Source organism: Natator depressus, chromosome 14 (assembly GCF_965152275.1).
Source record: "Natator depressus isolate rNatDep1 chromosome 14, rNatDep2.hap1, whole genome shotgun sequence".
Lineage (NCBI taxonomy): Eukaryota > Metazoa > Chordata > Testudines > Cheloniidae > Natator > Natator depressus.
The window spans coordinates 9,321,197-9,340,455 of NC_134247.1; the positions used below are offsets into that span (position 1 = coordinate 9,321,197).

The 19,259-nt window shown below is 38.8% G+C and overlaps 1 protein-coding gene across 1 annotated transcript in view; it reads right to left on the reverse strand.

Moving 5' to 3' along the window:
• Positions 1-3,160: 3,160 nt before the first annotated feature.
• SUZ12 (SUZ12 polycomb repressive complex 2 subunit) overlaps positions 3,161-19,259 on the reverse strand; it is a 51,025-nt gene continuing 34,926 nt past the window's right edge. Inside the window, exons 10-16 of the mRNA XM_074970910.1 lie at positions 16,002-16,179; positions 9,942-10,033; positions 9,515-9,658; positions 8,400-8,557; positions 7,430-7,628; positions 6,751-6,830; positions 3,161-5,571 (exon numbers count right to left, since the gene is read on the reverse strand). Coding sequence (XP_074827011.1) covers positions 5,226-5,571; positions 6,751-6,830; positions 7,430-7,628; positions 8,400-8,557; positions 9,515-9,658; positions 9,942-10,033; positions 16,002-16,179 — 1,197 coding nt within the window. The 3' untranslated portion in view covers positions 3,161-5,225. The remainder of the gene's footprint in view (positions 5,572-6,750; positions 6,831-7,429; positions 7,629-8,399; positions 8,558-9,514; positions 9,659-9,941; positions 10,034-16,001; positions 16,180-19,259) is intronic.

The following is a 19,259-nucleotide window of genomic DNA, read 5'->3' on the forward strand; positions in this document are numbered from 1 at the left end:
ATAAGAACGACCATACTGGGTCAGACCCAAGTTCCATCTAGCCCAGCAGCCTCTCTTCTGACAGTGGCCAATGCCAGGTGCTCCAGAGGGAATAAACAGAACAGGTAATCATCAATTGATCCATCCTGTCGCCCATTCCCATCTTCTGACAAACAGAGGCTAGGGACACCATCCCCGCTCATCCTGGCTAATAGCCACTGATGGACCTATCCTCCATGAATGTATCTAGTTTTTTTTTTTCCTGCAATGACCCCAAATATCCTTGCTGATCTGACAAATATAACCACTAGTTGCTAAACAAAACAGGATTCACTGAAGATTAAAGAATGGAATACACCACTTCATCCTACCAGCATTAATTTGGAAAATATTCTAAATGCTTCCCTCAGATTTGGTTGTCTTCATGAGCCTTAGGGCTGCCTCACACTGTCCTTTCCTTAACTCAGCCATTTGTCCACCATCTTAGGAATGGAAGGGGAGACAAACCTCGTCTGTCAAAAGAGTCCTTGCTTTTTGGTAATGTGCCCTATAATATTTGCAGGTTTTCAGGTCCTGGCCTCACACCACATCCAAGGCACCTACATTCAACCTCCATTTGAAAGAGCCAAACTCCTTAAACAAAGCACTTAGTCGTCATCAGGACCAAACAAATTACATCCTCACTGCCATCTCCAAGGACACAGGTTTTCAATCCAGATTGAAATTGACAATTTCTCTCTTCTTGTTCCACCAGTGCCAAGAAACAATTCCCCAATACTAGTCACTCAGGCTCTAGTAGAGACTCCAAACAATAAATGCTTGCCAGCCCCAAACCTGTAAGGCTGAGGGTCCTGTACTATGATAAGGATACCCCCCATACCATCACGGTACAGTTGGAGCCTTTCAAACTTGCAGTGTGCTCCTGGAAAAACAGAAGGCTCTATAACGTGTAAATATAGGTTTGTTAGTTGAAGTACATAAAAGAATCCTTCAGACAGCCTTTTCAAACATACATCCTGAGATCTTGGTTGCATTAGTAGTAATGCACCTATCCATCCACTGACTTAAGTATGCAGTTTATTCCATTAATGTACAAGATAATGGCAGGTTTACTTCAAGTAACAATCCCAACTTTTCACAAATGCCCTGCCTTAACCAAACAGAATCTATCTTTAGATAACCTCCCTTGCCCCAGCCTGTGCACGTTTGGCACCGACATCACTATTTCAGACATCAAACAAGACTTTGAGCACTGACCAATAACTCCCAGGAGAAATTTAGTCTGAATTTAGACCAAAGTACATAGATGGTAGTAGTGCTTCATGCTCAACCTCAAGGAGAGAGCTTCTAAAATCTTCTCAATATACAGACTGACAGAAAACTTCCAGACAGACACCATTACATTCATTTCACATCTTTGGATTGTCATAGCACCTTTAATTCTGAGGGACTTAATCTGTCAGCATCAAGGACTACTACTGACAGTGCCCATCTCCTACCCCACAGATGGCAGCGAAGTGCCAACCCATAATCTTAAAACAAGGATCATGAGATCTATAATACACACGAGCAAAGGCATACAGTTTAACGGCTAACTGAAAGGCACCACCTCCTTGGCTTTCTTAAAAGAATAAATGCGCATATCTGACAAATTGCAATCAAATTATGGTTCTAGTCTCTAGCTATCTTAAAGTAGCTGCTTGAACCTAAGCCAGACCCCAAAAAAGTATTAACCTATGTTTCATCTGAATTATTCTGAATGGGAAGAACAGGTTATTTTTCTTCATTGTCCACTGTTCAACAGCCACTAGACTGATGAACCTTATATCCATTTTAATAAGCACAGTTCAACTCCAGCTTTTTGGCTAGTAAAATGGGCAGCCTAATCAGTTTTCAGAAGCTAGACAAGTCTCTATTATGTAAACTTTTCCTGGGGGAGTTAGATACATTCACAGTCCAAATTTTGATTGTTTTAGTTCAGGTCCAACTAAAGCACTTCTGGATCACAGAGTTCACACCAAGTAAACACTATTTGCAGACAAAGGAAAAACTAAGTCATAACTAAGGACCTGGAAGTCAGCATGAAATGTGTTAACTGGAATGTGGAAAGTACCAATACACAGATGAATACATGCCAGTGGTATTCTTCAGATCTGATTGAAAGATCATGTCTGACTCAAGTCATTTTGCCTCAAATCATTGCCATTACATTACCTCACAACCAGTGTTCCCGCTAATTTTTTCCACCCATGTGCAGAATTAATTTTGTTACGTGCCCCATATTGAGGTGATGTGCGCCATCAGTAGAAACCAAAACCCTAGATAGAATAAATATTTTTTTAAAAGTTACCATTGTGATAAATGTAAGTGTAAGAGAAATAAAAATTATGAAATGCATAGACCAGTCAAAAACAAACACTTTGAAAGAAGTATCAAGAACACCACCAAAAGTGTCAGAGAGAGAGACAGAGACAGAGACATTGCCCCTTTAAGTAGATCAGCATGTCCAGACGCAGCAGCAACTGCCAACAAGCTCCCTCTGTCCTGAGCCCTGTTGCGTCTCCCCCAACCCCACTCTGTGGAGATGGGGTACAGGGATGGGGGCAGGGGGACACCCTGTCATCAGTGCTCCCCTCCCTGCACAGCAAGCTAGAGGCTCCCAGGAGCAGCTCCAAGGCAGAGGGCAGGAGCAGCACAGCAATGGGGGGAGGGATCCCTGAAGTGCACGGCACTTGATAGCCTACTGGGCGGCCACACAGCTTAGAGGGAACTTAGCTCATAACATATACACCATCTACCCCAAACACCCACCCTCAAAAAATGATGGAATAAAAACCTGTAACTGAAACAAAAAAATCTAGAGTGGATTTTTTTAAACCTTCAAAAAAGCAGAACCAGAGACTCCCTGAAGTCCATTAGGGATTTCATTACTGATTTTATGGGGACAGCACTCAGATAGCACAACGATGGGTGAGAGTATAAAACTCTAATATAGACAGGAGAATTGTAACAACCTGACAGATGGAGATTGTAGAGAATCCAAATTTGGTCAAAACTGAAAATGGAAGAGAAAGTTACATTGTTCAGACAAGGTATTATTTGTGGCCTTTTTGCATGCACACAAAATGACTGGACAACAAGGGTGGCAGATTTTATATTACTGAACTTTATGTACAAAATCTGATTTCAAATAAACATTTAATGTAAAAACAAAGGTTCATTTAAACAACTGAACTTGCTTCTTTCTTTACATCTACTGTACCATTCAAATGCTTTTTAACCAGCTTACATGATTTCTTCAAAATTTCTCATTAAGGGTACATATAGAAAAGGCATCTTTATTATAAATAGAAAACAAAGGGATTTTTTCAGCTTTTATTATAAATTGACATGACATACAAAGTTTACTGGACAGAAGTAATTTCATTACTTTTTGGGGATCACCAACTTTTTGTGCAAACAATGCTAGCCTTCTTTTAAGCATTAAGAGCATAACTGCTTAAGAAATGACATAAGCAATAATTCTAGAACTACATCTCCCCTAAAATAATCTATTTTTTTTTTTACATATGTGCACAGCTTTAGCAAATTAAAGCCAGAGAGAAATGCTTGATGTACTACCCAGAGGCATAATTAGAGTTTGCTATAACTCAGAATTGACAAATCAAAGAGTTTGTAATGAAAGCTTCAGTTTCCCTCTTTCCTATTTTTACACAAAATCAGTGACTAAGAACTTAATACTGGATGACAAATCACATCCACACCATTAGTTAAATAGTCTCACAGTTAAACACATCTTAAGGACCATCAAAATCAGTATTTACATTTTATAAATTTCTGAAGACACCATTAGAAAGCTTATATATCCCTTAAACAAAATAGGGAAATGCATCTCATGGTGATGGAATGAAATAAAAAATTAAAAATACCTGTATTTACAGCAGCATTGTTCCTTTATAAATAAAGAATATGAAAAATGCAATATCTTAAGGATAATAAAAAATTGAGGTGATGTCACAACCACAGTGCTTGCTTGAATAAACCCTTCGGTGCTGATACTGTACCAGTAGTGAAACCACTTTCCATTGGAAAAAATCTGTAAACATATGCATAAAATGTGTTAACAGCAGTGCAAAACTGCTCAAATATATTTTAGTCAGCATCTTAGTATCTGTATTGAATACAATACATCACAGAATACTTGCATAAGAAGTGCAACACATTTTCTGGTCCAATTTTACAGTGCATTTTTCCTGAAGAGTGGTATCTCAAAAGCCCAAACTAAATCTATGGCCTGATCCTGCAGTCTATGTTCAGGCAAAACAGTATGCATAACTCCAACTGGAGTATTTATCAGAGTAATGACTGCATACTGACTGTAGACTCTGGGCTTTAGCATGGCACACTATGATGCAACCCTTTAAAAAAGAGTTAGACACCAGATAGTTCTTGTGTAGCTGTGTAAATGTGTAATAAAAATAGAAAGTAGCTAAATGTTCAAGTTTAAAATGGTACACTGGGCGATCAATACATCAGAATTACCCACAAAAAAACAAACTGCCAGTAACCTCAAGAAGCCAAGATGGTACTTCACTGTGTCTGTAATGTGAAAAGCCAAGGTCTTTCCAAACAGGCACAAGACAAAGAAGTGCTATGTTAAATTTGCAAACTTTTACAATTTTAGTGTAAAAAAATTATCAATTTGTGGTTTATGATGATCATAAATTGATAAATGATTCCAAAAAAAACAAGGATCAAGGTTAAACTTTAAATAATGATGCATATTTTCACAAAAAAGCTAACTGGAGCATTTCTAAATAAAAAAAGCAAATTGTATCCCAATCCCCTTTCCCAATGTTTCACAACTTCATGGTAGGAAAAACAGCCAGGTACAGATGCAAAAACCTTAATATAAAAAACTGTTTTACATATATTTAAATTATGTAAATTCAGTAGAGTTGATAAGATACTAATTACTAAAATTACAAAAAGATTTTTGTATTGCTCTTCATGCTCAAACTCTTAGAATATTGTCATTACATCACCAAAACTGATATACATGTAGTACTTGCATAATTAACTGAATAGGAACCTGTTGTAACAATATCCTTGTTGAAATCATTTATTTCCATCCAACAGTGCCTGTTTGGAACCTGTGTAATTTTTTGTTTAATTCTTTATAGAACTCATGCACCCTAGGAATGTCACTTCAATGTTTGTCCATTGAATGGCATTTGCCTTTTCCTTCAGAGCTTTTGTTTTTTGCTCTGTTTTGTGACCCCTGAGACACTATCTGTTTCTGAAACTCTCTCTCTCGTGTTAGTTTCACTATATCCATTTGTTGTCCCACTTTGTTCTTCAGAAAACTCCTCATTTGTTGGGGTAGTTGATTCTCCTTTTTCTAACTTCTGCTGCATTTCTCGAAGCTTAGTAACAGCTTTGTCTATTGACATTATGCTAATGAGGTTAAAGTCATGCATGCTGACCAGATGAAGCATAAAATTTCTACATAAGTTCTTCTTAATTATTTTCTGTCCATAATTTTCAACAAACAGCATACAGGCATGATTCATTTGATTGTCAGCAATAAACCTGTCAAATTAAAAAATTGTCAGTATGGAAGTAAAATATTTTGGAAATCAAAAGCAATACAACATGTAGTTCACATCACTAATAGTAATGTCACTATCAGAGCCTGGTAGCTTCTAGATATTAAAGCTTTCAAAATTTCCAGTGATTAATCTAAAATAGTAAGAAAATGCAAACACACTGTCGCACATTCCTCTTTTAAACTGATCTCCCTTTGAATAACTAAGATAACTCTGGATTTTAAGTGCTTTGTATCTGTTTAGTGAATTACAAACAAATCAATTAAATCATGGTATAGACCTGTTGGATCAATTAGTTTCAGAATATGTCGTCATCCTTAGCATAAGTATGTATAGTTCTAAAAGAAGTTATTTATGGGACTTATATTTAGGTTGCATCAAACCACAGGTGTACTTCATGATTCCGGGGTCATAACTGATGCAATACAGCTGTGGCCTTAGCTACAGAAGGTATTTGACTTGCTGGATTTATGTTTACACCAGATCAGATGTTTGGTTTTCCTTTCAACTTGGCTTTGAAAAATTAAGGCTAGAAAATAAACACATTAAGTGTAGAGAAAAATTCCTTTACACATGCTACACTATTTAGCAAAAGTAGTGTTTCTTAAGGTTGTGTCTCATCCAAGACCCTGGGCAGCTCTGACTACTGAAGATTCTACTGGACTTTTTGCAAGAGAAGGGAAAGTTAGCATAGACATTTTGGCAAATTACAATTCAAGCAATACGAATCTGCCTACCTAAATTCCCTCTTCCAATTTCCATTGAATACAATGGTATGTTTACTTCCTTTCTAAATGATGTTTGTGCACTATTAAATAGTTGCTCCATTTTTCCCCAGAGCTGGTTGTAATTTAGTGCTAAGTGAGGCATTTCACGCAGTTTTAAAGTACTTCATGATCCCTTGAGGATCAAAAGGCATAATTAGAAATAGCATCCCAAATGCCCCAGGCTTCCAGAAACTGCAATCAAAATGCAGGATTTAAATATCCTCTGACAGGGTACTGTTCAAGATTGAGTATAGTGAGTAAAAAGGAAAGGAGGATCCACTACATTTAAAAGGTTAAACACATACAACTTAATTGTGTATTTTAAGTCAACTTTGATGCAGCAAAGAATGGTATAAAATAAGTCTATTCTAGTAAAAGTTAAGAAACTATCATACCCGTGCTTCATAACATGTAGATTCCACAATTTCATCACTTCTTTCTCTCCTTCGTTAACATCAGAAAATTCTTCAATTTGCTGCAGTGAAAATATCAAACAAACATTAAAATCCCAAGGTTAACCAATACAGTACTTGTTCACTTTGAACTTCCTTTCCTGGTTTTCAATCACCTATATTTCACAGAAACAACTGCTCCTGTAAATTCATCAAAACACTCTTCAGTCAGGGTAGATCATGGTGTAGAACACAATGCAAAAGTCCTTTATTACTACATCCACATTTCCATATGTTTCCTGTTATCGACTGGTATTCCTGCACTAAATAGCAGCAACATATGAAAATGAAGGGAGCCTGTAAGATTATGTGAACTGCACTGGATTAGCAAGTGAGGACAGACTTCATGTTCACTTTAGTGCCTGCAGTTCAAATGGATAAACATTTAATGTTAGTGGTGGAACTCTAACTCAGGGCTTTAATCCCAAAGGCTAGGTGCCATTTGACTAGTCTAATAAGAGCAGGTATGTGTATATATACACACACCACTATTTGGATTTCTGACTGATGGAAAGCTAACTCTGCTTAGCTAAATTGACAAATTGTTTTCTGGATAATTTTAATAAAACATAGGCAAGGAAAATTCATCTAAATATATCTTTGTACATAAAGAATAATTTACTGTAATAGTTTTCTCTCTCAGCCATTCAGGATCTTTTTCATCTTCACTGTCTACTTCCATTTCTTGTGGACGGAGAGGTAAACAGGTATCACTGTGGAAATATAACCGATTGTGTCCACTGCTGTATGTTCTTTGCTGTTCCACTTCTCCATCTTCAGATTCAAGAAATTCTGACATACTTGCTTTTGTACGCTTTGGCCTAATGAAATAAAAAAATTAACTAAGCATGTTAGTTTTCAGTTCTATCAGACTTCAGCTATGCAAACACTAGTCACCAGTGGTACTAATTACTAATACTTGTCATTTTATTGACTTGTATATATTGTAGTTTGCAAATCTAATACAAAGGATTAAGCATAAAAACCACATTAGACCTCAGAGAATAAGTTATTGTGCAAGTATCTGCAAAATATAATTTAAGAGCGCAGTTACAGTCAGATTAAATAGAATACGAAAAATAACATTCTTACTTGACTGAACGTACACGAAGAGCAAGGTTTGTCATATCTGCTTGCTTCAGTAACAATACCCTTTTACTACTTTTTACTCCTGTTAGCATTTTAGAGCCAGTACATATAGAAGACTCAGCTGGATTTTTTTCTGTCTCACACAGATGTGTTAACTATGCTCCAAATTCAAAATTATCATTACTGGTGAAGCACAAGACAAAGAACAAACCTTATCTTTCAGATCACAGGATGAGCTGGGTATTGCTACCTTTTTACTTAAAAAGTGAACAAATTTTATATGGAGTCACTGGTGATATTATCATCTCTCAATACCACTTTACAGGGTCACTTTTCAAAATACAACTACTCATTCACTTTGAATACCTTTCCTGGTTTTCAAACAGAGGAACAAATTCTACCACCAAACCATGTGCAACTTTACAGAAACCAACGGGTATGTAAAGGCAGAGTTTGGTCCATGCAATATATCTAGAACACCACTTCACTTTGTATTCACCTACCTGCATACAAGGATGTGTGTGATAGGAGTTCTTTTGACTGGTCCATTGCGACTGAAGGCAAATCCAGGCTGACGATGAATATCCTGAGGATTTCCTGCATAGGAGCCATCATAACACTCATTGATAGAAACATCTATCCTAGCACCTTTTGGATGATACTGTAACAAATAATGGTAAATATATTTAGCACAATAAAGGAAAGTCACTATTGTAACAGGATTTATCCCCCATTTCTCAATCCCTCAAGGAATTTTAGAACAGTGACTGTTCAAATTCAAAATGCCTTACAAAAAATCATTGCATCCATAGTATCAAGTCTCATGTGGTTCTAGTTTCCTCTTCCTTCCCCAGAGATAGCCAGACAACTTAAGTAATAATTTTTCCTTTATATGCAAATAAAGGCCTCTTCATCCTGGATGCTTCATTCTCATCCTTTTCATCCAAGAATTTTAATACAAAACCATCAGTTTGATTTGAAAAACTCAATAAAAGTAACAAGTTTAAAAATTAATATTCAGAAGCTCACAAATACAGAAGTGATTCAGAGTGCCTCAAAAGTTTTTATGAATCCTGGCAGTCCTTGCCCTATATTCTAACCAGATTTCCAAGTGCTGAAGCTACAGTATGGACATGATATAGACAAAAAGAGGAAACAGGAATCTTAAGCGTTTAAAATGAAGGAAATCAGAAATAAATTTAATGATTTTAAAACAATGCATTGGAAAGGTAATCTTTCGCATACAGTCCCTTACTAAAGGAAGTAAAATTAACAGGACTTGGAATCGTTAACTGCTTCCTAAAATCTCTGGAAATTCCCGATTTTAAATCTAAATTAAATTACTGACTACATCATACAAACGAATACACAGTATCAAAAGATATAACTACAGTGAGAAGAAAAATATTCTAAACTGAAGTGATTCTAACGTACTGTCAAAGATTAAGTCAATTTTGGGGGGCAGGGGGGAGAATCTCTTGGGGCCCAATTTTGGCTTCACATAACAGGGAGCTGATCCTTATTATGACTTACAACAGAATGGCAATGATGTCACTGCACTATACAGTATCTATGACAGACTGTTTCATACTGATAACTGTCAAGTAAGATTACTTACAACATAATTAAAAATAAATCTGCTGTGACAAAGCTTAAGATGTTTGAGTAAACTATAAAGTTTGCGGCAGTTCAACGTGCACCATGGGCAGTGCAAGTCATCTCTGGCTTCAGTCTGCTGTCTTGTATTGTTGTTATACAGGAACTGATGCAAACAAAAAAAGGTTGGTATTAGCATTATCTGAAATCTTTCATTTATTAGTCCCCCACCCTCAAAACCCAGCATGCACACACATTCCCTATAGGAATGATCTAGGGGGAAGTACTATTCTGCTGAAGCACCAACGGGGACAGTGCTGCAGATATAGCTAAAAATTCCTCCTCTTTCACACAGATGGGAAAAAACTGCATAAAGATCAGGCCTGAACATTTAAATTCTATAACACTATGTACTCCTCCATTCTTAATGGTATTAAAACTTTCAATACCTGGTAAAATATTCGTAACTTTTGTCGAGGTTCATTTAAAACATCTCTCTCTTTTCTTGTTTGTAGGTCTGTTGGCAAGGATTCTTTCACAGCTACAAAAAGAACATATGTATAAAGACGCGCACATCTGTTTAGTGTGATGGGAAAAGGACATTGTTTCTTACCTGAATATAGCAGCTCTGTGAAGGGTTCCCTCATTCTGGAGGGAATGAGCTACTTCGGTGTACTCTGAGTTGGGTAGCTCACCAAACAACGAGTCTTGGCGCTCAGCTTCCTTCTCAAATCTATAGTTACAAATATCATTTAAACACCAAGTGGCTCTCCAGATTGGGGGAACCCTTCAGATTACCTGAACATTTCAAGTTTAGAACAATGTTCTCTTTTCTGGTCAGGGCTTCTCCGTTTAAATTAAGACATTTCTTTAGTAATAGTCAAAACAGACCTGGGTGGGAAACACTGAAAAATATAGCTTCAGGTGACTTCACTCAGAACACATTGCCTAAATTCAAATGTCAAAGATTTCTTAAGTCAGACGAGAACACACAGTATCAAATACAGCTATAATGTAAACAAGTATTTAATTTAGAATTTTTGCCTGAAATCAAACTTTTTTGGTTAATATTAGGGCCAAGTTTTGGCGTCACATAAGCATATAACAATTCCTTAGTTGACAGTGCGATTCAAACATCAAATAGGTGCTTGGCAGACAGTCTCTACCAACAGCCTCCCTTTTAGCCCACTATGGTCATTCCTTTCATTCAGCATAGTAACATCGTGCCCACGAGGCAAGTTACCAATAGTAAGCCATAAAAATTACATGCAATATGTAGACTCAAATGGAGGTCAGAGACAAGAGAGACTTAAGTACACAACTTGATCCTTAAAGTCTACCCACTAAGAAGTGAGACCAATTATGAAACCTACTTGCCTCTGAATGGTCAACAAAATGGGTCAAAATTAGTCTCTAGCCACTAAATATAGAATCTCAATTTTCAAGCTGTTTACAAAATGCAGACATGCCGCACTGAAGATTTTATGAACAGGTGAAAATTTGCATACCAACATAAAAGCAAGAAGAGGACCTACACCCCTTGTTCTTTGTACCACCTACTCCTGGGTAGTAAGCTATGGGCTTTCTTCTGGTTTTCAGGATTTAGCAGAGGGTCAAACCCAATCTTCTGAAAGGTTTTACTGTCTTAGAGATTCTTTAACAAGTCTGCCTTAGGAAGTCTGCCAGGAGCACAGCTGACAACATTCAGAGCATATTTATCTTTCGGAAAGCTGTATCGGATCCTGTCCTTTGATGCCTGGGTTCCACAACAGACCATCCCAATCTGCAGATGTCATAATCAGGTATTTTCTGTGCATCTTCACTTCTCAGCACTCAGGAAATAAGATGTAGATATTAGAAACTTCCTCCACTATAAAAACAACAACTTGTCAATGGTCCAAAGTCCTGGGATATGAATCTACTGCAGAATCTTGATAGTTTTGTTTTTGATAAATACACCTTCAAGGTTGTTTATTGCTTGCAGATTGCTTTGGACCACCTTCCCTGGTGGGATCTCTCATCTGGGAGAATATGATCTTTGGTGAGCCAGCCTGCTTGATAAGCTACTCTGATGGAAGACAAATTAGCAATGCAGCTTTTCTGGCCAACAACCTGCTCCTTATCCCTCTCTGTTCATTTCTGCAGTCAACTGCTACTCTGCTCAACAATTCCACCATTAGCCAAGTCCGGAGAAACAGTGGACCACCAGGAGACCTGGCATGGAGAAGCAATAAGAAGTGGAACTTTGCCAGTAGAGGAGGAATTCGACTTCCTCCTGAGGACTTCCTCTACTGGGACTTACCCAAGTTTATCTGGGCTAAATTAGCAGTCCCTATTTCCAAAGTCATGAAGTAGCTCCTATCCCATCTCTAATCCCTAATTTGGGTGGAGGATTAATCAAATGGATCTGGCACCAGGAAAGCCTTACTGAGGACAGCATCATTTCAGTACTTTATTCTGGACAGCATCTCAGATTCTTGGAAGGTGCAGCTGCCATTCTAAGTATGGCTGAGGAAGTTAAGGTTCATCCTGTGAAGGATGGGCATGGACTTCTGGAGAGCTGGGCACAGATGCTGTTGCTGAGTGGTGTCTGCATTATTACACAGACGATCTGAAGTAGTTAAATGAATTCCCATCCCCTGGAAGAAGCTGTATAGAGGCAGGGGCCACTTGTGACCCATGTAGTTTATTACTAAATAACGCAATAGTTGGGCAAATTATAAAAACGTGCACCTATTGGAAACAAATGGCCACAAAACAGACCTTCTCCCATTATTACCTCCAGCCACAAACAGTTACTATTCCAATGGACCAAAATCAGCAAACAAGACAGATTTAATTAATGCATCTTGCACTACCATCCTAAAGGCATCAGACTTAAGCGAACTAGAAGAAGAAACTCCAGAACAGAGAGGACTCTCTAAAGAGAATAACTGCCTCCTTCAACCTCTCGGAATTAAATCCTGGAGGACAGAACAACTGCATTCCAGCTAAAACCTATGAGTGACACTGGAAGTTTCCAAGCCAGTTAAGATTTTATAAACAAACACCCTGAAGTGAATCAGGTGCTCGTGTAGAAACTAGATGTTGTGGCTGTGCCAGTCCAAGCAACCTAAAATGCAGATTACTGAATTTTGTATAACTTAAAGTTGAGCGGCCTTTAAGTCTCACCTTAACCAAAATATATGACAATTTTCCAACATGGAGGTTGCAAAGGCATGAACAACTGTGTTTAGGTCTGAATCAAGGAACAGCTTACAATATCTGGGCTAGCCACTGCTGTCACCCAGGAATCCAAGCACTGGATTCAATGAAATCCTGAAACTGCAAACCATTAAGACTAAGGCAAGAGACCAACACCCAGTCAGTTTTAAAGGCTCTCCCTATCTACTATCAAAAACTGCCTGTCTCCAGGGACTGAATTTACAATTAGATTTTATCCTGTAGCTTTTGAGCTAGGCTCTGGAAAAGCAAGAAAATGGCTTCCTGATCCAGCTGAACACAACATACACACTAACAGCGCTACAGTCCTTTAGATGACAAAATCAGGGATGTACCAATTAAGATAGAGAGCCTGTTCAGGATTTTTTTAAACATTCCTCCAGACATTGTACTATTATCGGATTGCATTCTACCTGCTGAGTATGTACTTTAAGTATTGAAGTTTCTTCAGTTGTCAGCATTGCAGGAAACAAGTGATCAAATAAGAATCAAGTTGCTTGGTAATACAAACTAAGCTCCAGGAGCTGGAACTGGTTAGTAATCTGTACGTTTGACATATCTAATCCAGTATATATTTCACAGACACGATAAATCACTTACAACTGCTACACCTTTCACACTAAGGATATTTGTGTGTTTCCACCACACACACTTTAAAATGTTTTAAATTTAACTAGTGTCTCAGTAACTCAAGATGTGTCTACCTTACACGCACTGCAGCACCACTGTAGACACTTATTGCAGTAAGAGAAGGGGTTTTTCTATTGCTGTAGTAAAGTACCCCCCCCCACCTCACTTCCCGACAGGCGGTACATCAGGACTTGGGTCATCTTAACTATGTCTCTCAGTGGTATGAATTTTTCACACCCAGGTGACATAGCTATGTTTTAGGTGTAGACCAGACCTCAGTTTTCAAAGAATGCTTAACACTAGTGTAAAGTACGTTTCTTGTAAGTAATCTACCAATTTACTCATATCTTGAAAATTTGAATAGATTTGCAAGATTTCAACAATGATGCTTAAAAGCGAGGCTTATTACATGAGTAAAAGGTACATTTTTCTATTTTTAAGTTTTACTATCTTTAACTGAGAAATGTCTTTTTTGAAAAGAGAGCAATGTCATTTTCATACCTTACGTCCAACACTATAGCTATGACAGGTGCCTGTATTAATCCCTTTTACAAGGGGTTTCTAATATAGCCACTATAATTCTCAATGCAAATCCAGTCTAGGTATAATTTTACATGCAACAAAAATACACTTTCAAAAATGACCCACTTACAAATTTAGGTGACAGCTTTTAAATAGGTACTGAAGACATTTCTTTAGGCTTGTGTATATTTTGCCATTTTATTTTTATGTATAGGCATTTCAATAGTGCTCATCAAAATACTAGTTCATATAAATTAAACCAATTTTACTATGCCAGATGACTGAAAAAATGTCTAATTTACGTATGCAGTGAATATCAATAGGTTATGATAAAACAGGTCTCTGAAGACGTAGTGGGCCAGATTATACTAACACAAGTGACTTAAATGTCTATTTGCACAATAGCACCAACATCTGTATATAAAAACCCAACTGTTCCACTAATACTGCATTGAGTACAAAAGATTCAAGATTAATTAAATGCAAAAATATAAAATACTATCATTTAAAAAAATTTTAATTACAGTAATCCATTAAAGTCTTCAATTCTATTATAAATTAAAATGGGAATGAAACAGTGAACATTTCAACAAGTCATTTTCCTAACTGAAGCATTCTGAACGGACATTAAATGAATTTGAAAAGAGCACTCTATCCAATATTGCTTGACTTTAATGACATTTGATGCAGTGATGAAGAAAACATTTTAAACACTGACATTGTTACAGTTTGAATCTAGACTCCCAATCCGTTACAGGAAGACCTTACAGTAAACGCTAACAGGTTGCTGAAGGGGGAAAAAAAGAGAAAGTGTCGAGAAAATTTATTTAACCAAAATGGAAAGAGAGAACAAAGTTTGAAAGATTTTGGGTATCTAGAGCTCTGATCCTTAGAATTACTAACTCTTCCACTAACAGGTTGCTGAGGAGAAAGATGGTCAAAAGAAGCAGTTCAACAACAAAAGCACAAAAATCTGAGTATTAAAGCTTCACATATATTCTATGAATACTAATTTACCTCAGACAATTACAAATGACTAAGTCAGCTTTGTTCTAATTTACCAACAGGACACCAGTACACAGTTTTACCGCGGAGCATAATGGGTAGAAATTGGAGCTATTCAGCTCCTGTGAAGGCTGAGTTAGTACAATTTTCAGAACTCCTCTTTCATGTAGATGGAAAGTACAAGTCTGATATTCTAAGAGTAAGTAATTTCCATCAGCTAGTCAAATGCAAAATCTCAAGAGCAAAAAGGGCAAAAAGTTGAACACCCTGACAAGAAACTCATCTTACTTGAATAGTACATATATTTTAGGTTTACAATAAACTATATCAATTACACATCAAGGAGATCATTACCAGTTCAATACCATTCCCAGACAATATAAAAATTAGCTCTAGAGATTACAATATCTCTATGTTCTGATGAATGCCAACTGACAAACATCTGTCTCTTAAACTTTTATCAGAATGTATTCTGACTTAAAACGCCAACTATTTCAGACAGTGTTTTTCCACTATGTTAGAAACAACTGGTTGTTAATGTTACACAATTGTCATATGAATGCCAAATTTTGGCCTAATAGGATCATTTTCACCATAATGCATGAGTTGGATGAAATTTCAATTAATAAATTAGAAAGATGAAGGCAATCTAGGAAAGCAGAAAATCCTAGAAAAAGTATCCTTAGATCCTACCATTACCTTTCCGAAGACTTACATCATATCAGTATTTAAGATAAGCTTTTATCTATCTGCTTATGAATATTTAAACTAATCTCACCTGCTAGTCTTAAAATAAACTTATGGGGAATTATTCCATGTTCTGCTTACCTTAAAATTCCATTTAAAAAAATCTTCAGTAAAAGCAATGAAAATATAATACTCCTACAAAAAATAAATTAGGAAAACCAGTACATTCACCATTTGTTTCAGCTGCAGTGGTTTTACATAATCTTTTATAGCTCCACTGGTGTAACAAGGGACCTCACAGGTTTGTTTGTTTTTCAATTTAGTAATGCAGCAATGAGGAATTTTTGAAGTGGGCATTTCAGTGTAGAATAGCTCAAAGAGATTGTTAAAGAGGAAAAAAAAGTCAGTGTTCCCAAAACATGAGAAATTGGGTGTTCACTTACCTATAGTCTGAGCAGGTTTAACAGAAGTAGGCTTGTTTTCTTGAGGGAGACTTTCTGAATTTCGTGTTGCAAGAGGTTTGGCTATAGGAGCTGTAGATTTATCATTTGTATCTCCTGTCCAACGAAGGGTAAACTGAAGTGTAGGTCCCTGAGAAAATGTTTCAAATGGAGGTAACCTCTGTGGGGGGCGGGGGGGGAGAAAAAAAGCCACCATGTTTTTACTTGGGAAAACACTGAAATTACTTCGAATGAAAAAGCTTTTATGGGGTGAAGTGACACTTTTTTCCCCCAACAAATCAAAATGTACAAGTGGCTTTTGATCATAATTGTAATCGTTTTCTAAATTTAGACTCTTGTACTCTCACGATAGGCATTTTAAAAAGTTTAAATTTAAAAATGCTAACACTAAGGGACAAATTGTAACTCTCCTTCCCTGTCTCCTCACACACTGGTTAGCGGTTACTCACATGAAAAGTTCTTGACCTCAATGGGCTTACTTGTGTGAATAACTGCTCACCAATATAAGCGAGGGCCCAAAAGTCCATGATCACCAGTCTTATGATTGTGTTTTTATGCTCCAGCTTGTTTTTCTAGAAGTTCTCTTTGTCCTTTTTTTTTTTTTTTTAATGTATTGTTTACTATTTTCCTTTTGGACCATATTCTTCTAGGTTTGCCCAAGTCAAATGTAATATATAACCGATTTTTCAAATTAATGCGGCACTGAGATGAAACACCACGTGCCATAAAAACAGTTACCTACCTTCTCATAACTGTTCTTTGAGATGAGTTGCTCATGTCGATTCCAAGTAGGCATATGCATGCAGCATGCACAGTTGTTGTAATGTTTTTCTCCTAGCGGTACCTGTTGGGTCAGGCCTGGAGTCACATCTTCATGGCGCTGCATATAGGTCCCTGCTGACCCGCCGCCTCCTCAGTTCCTTCTTGCCGGAGGCTCCGACAGAGGGGCAAGCGGGTGGGTCTTGGAACGGATATGGGCAACACATCTCGAAGAACAGTTACAAGAAGGTAGGTAACCATTTTTTTCTTATTCGAGAGCTTGCTCATGTCGATTCCAAGTAGTTGACTCCCAAGCAGACCATCGGATGAGGGGTTGGAGCTCACAGATTCACTAATTGAAGCCCCGGTCTGCCGAAACCTGCATCATTCCTGGCATAATGCAAAGTGAATGTGTGGATTGAGGACCAGGTCACTGCCCTGTAAATCTCCTATACAGGGACTTGTGCCAGGAAAGTGGCCGAGGAGGCCTGAACCCATGTAGGATGCACTGTTAGCGTCAAAGCTGGCACTTTTGCCAGGTTGTAACATGCCCAAATGCAGGATGTAATCCATGACAAAACTCTTTGGGATGATACAGGGAGGCCCTTCATCCTGTCTGCTTTGGCAACGAAGAGCTGGTTAGACTTCCGGAACAGTTTTGTCCTTTCAACATAGGAGGCCAAAGCCCGCTTCACGTCTAGGGAATGGAGTCTTTGTTCCCCGCTGCTGGCGTGTTGCTTAGGGTAAAACACCAGAAGGAAAATGTCCTGACTTATGTGAAATTGAGATACCACCTTTGGCAGAAAGGCTGGATGAGGTCGCAACTGGACCTTGTCTTTGTAGAAGACCGCGTATGGAGGTTCAGATGGCAATAACTTCACCCAGGAGGGTGTCTGAGATCAAAGCCTTGACACCAGGAATGCTACTCTCCATGAGAGGTAGAAGAGTGAGCATGTTGCTAAGGGCTCGAAGGGAGATCCCGTTAAATTGGAGAGCACCAGGTTAAGATCCCATGCTAGTACTAGATGACTGACTGGAGGGTATAACCTCTCCAGACCCGTGACAAAACGACCTACCATGGGGCTAGCGAAGACTGATTGACCGTCCACCCCTGAGTGGAACAGCAAGGTGTGCTAGGTGAACCTCTAAGGATGACACTTCCAGACCTGACTGCTTCAAGTGCAACAGATAGTTTAAGATGGAGGGTATTGATACTTGAGTCAGAGACGTTCCCCTTTGCATCACCCAAATGGAAAAATCTCTTCCACTTAGCTAAGTAAGTGGCTCTAGTGTACGGCTTTTGGTTGCTGAGGAGGACCTCCCTGACAGGTTCAGAGCACACCAACTTATGGCGTTTAGCCATGAAGCTTCCATGCTATGAGTCGGATAGACTCGAGGTTGGGGTGCTGGAGGCGACTGTGGTCTTGGGTGATGAGATCCAGCACCAACAGCAGGGTGATCGGAGCGGCTACTGACAGTTCCCGGAGTGATGTGTACCAGGGCTGGCGGGGGTAGGCAGATGCTATCAGAATGACTGACACCCTGTCCCTTCTGATCTTGAGCAAGACCTTGTGAACAAGTAGGAAAGCATAGAACAAATGGTCCTTCTAGAGGAGGAGAAACGCGTCCGCAGTCAAGCCCGGGCTGTGATTCAGGATGGAGCAAAACTGTTGACACTTCCTGTTCATTTTCATCACAAACAGGTCCACCTGGGGAACTCCCCACAATTGGAAAATGCCGTTCACAATGTCCAAGCAGCTCGACCACTCACGGCCATGAAAGGATCTGCTGAGCTGGTCCCCGCCAGCTTGCTCTGGGATCCCAGAAGGTAAGACGCCTTTAGGTGTATTGAGTGAGCTATGCAGAAGGCAGAAGTCCCACAGCTTGAGGGCTTCTTAGCATAGGGGAGAGGAGTGTGCTCCACCCTGTCTGTTTCTATGAAACATCGCTGTTGAACTGTCCATCCTGATTAATACACACCTGCCCTCCAGGTGGGATTGGAAGGTTTGACAGGCTAAGTGAACCGCCCTCAACTCTCTGACATTGATATGGAGCAAGAGTTCTGTTTGGGACCAGAGGCCTTGCATCCTGAGTTCACCTAGATGCGCATCCCACCCCAACGCTAAAACATCTGTGACTAGCGACATCGCTGGTTGCGGTCTAGAGAAGGGCACTCCTGCACAAACTGTCTGAGGGTTGAGCCACCACAGCTGAGATTCAACAACCTGAGAAGGAAGCAAGATTACCTTGTCCAAACTGTCTCTGTTTGGGCGGTATACTGAAGCCAGCCAGGCTTGAAGGGCTCTCAGCCACAGCCCTGCGTGCTGGACTACGGATGTGCAAGCAGCCATGTGACCGAGCAGCTTCAAGCAGCTCTTGTCATCGGTGTGGTGGGGAAACGATGGAAGTCTTCTATAGTGGAGCACATGGTCTGGAAGCACGACTCTGGCAGAAACGGCCTGGCTTGGGTGGAGTCTAGCA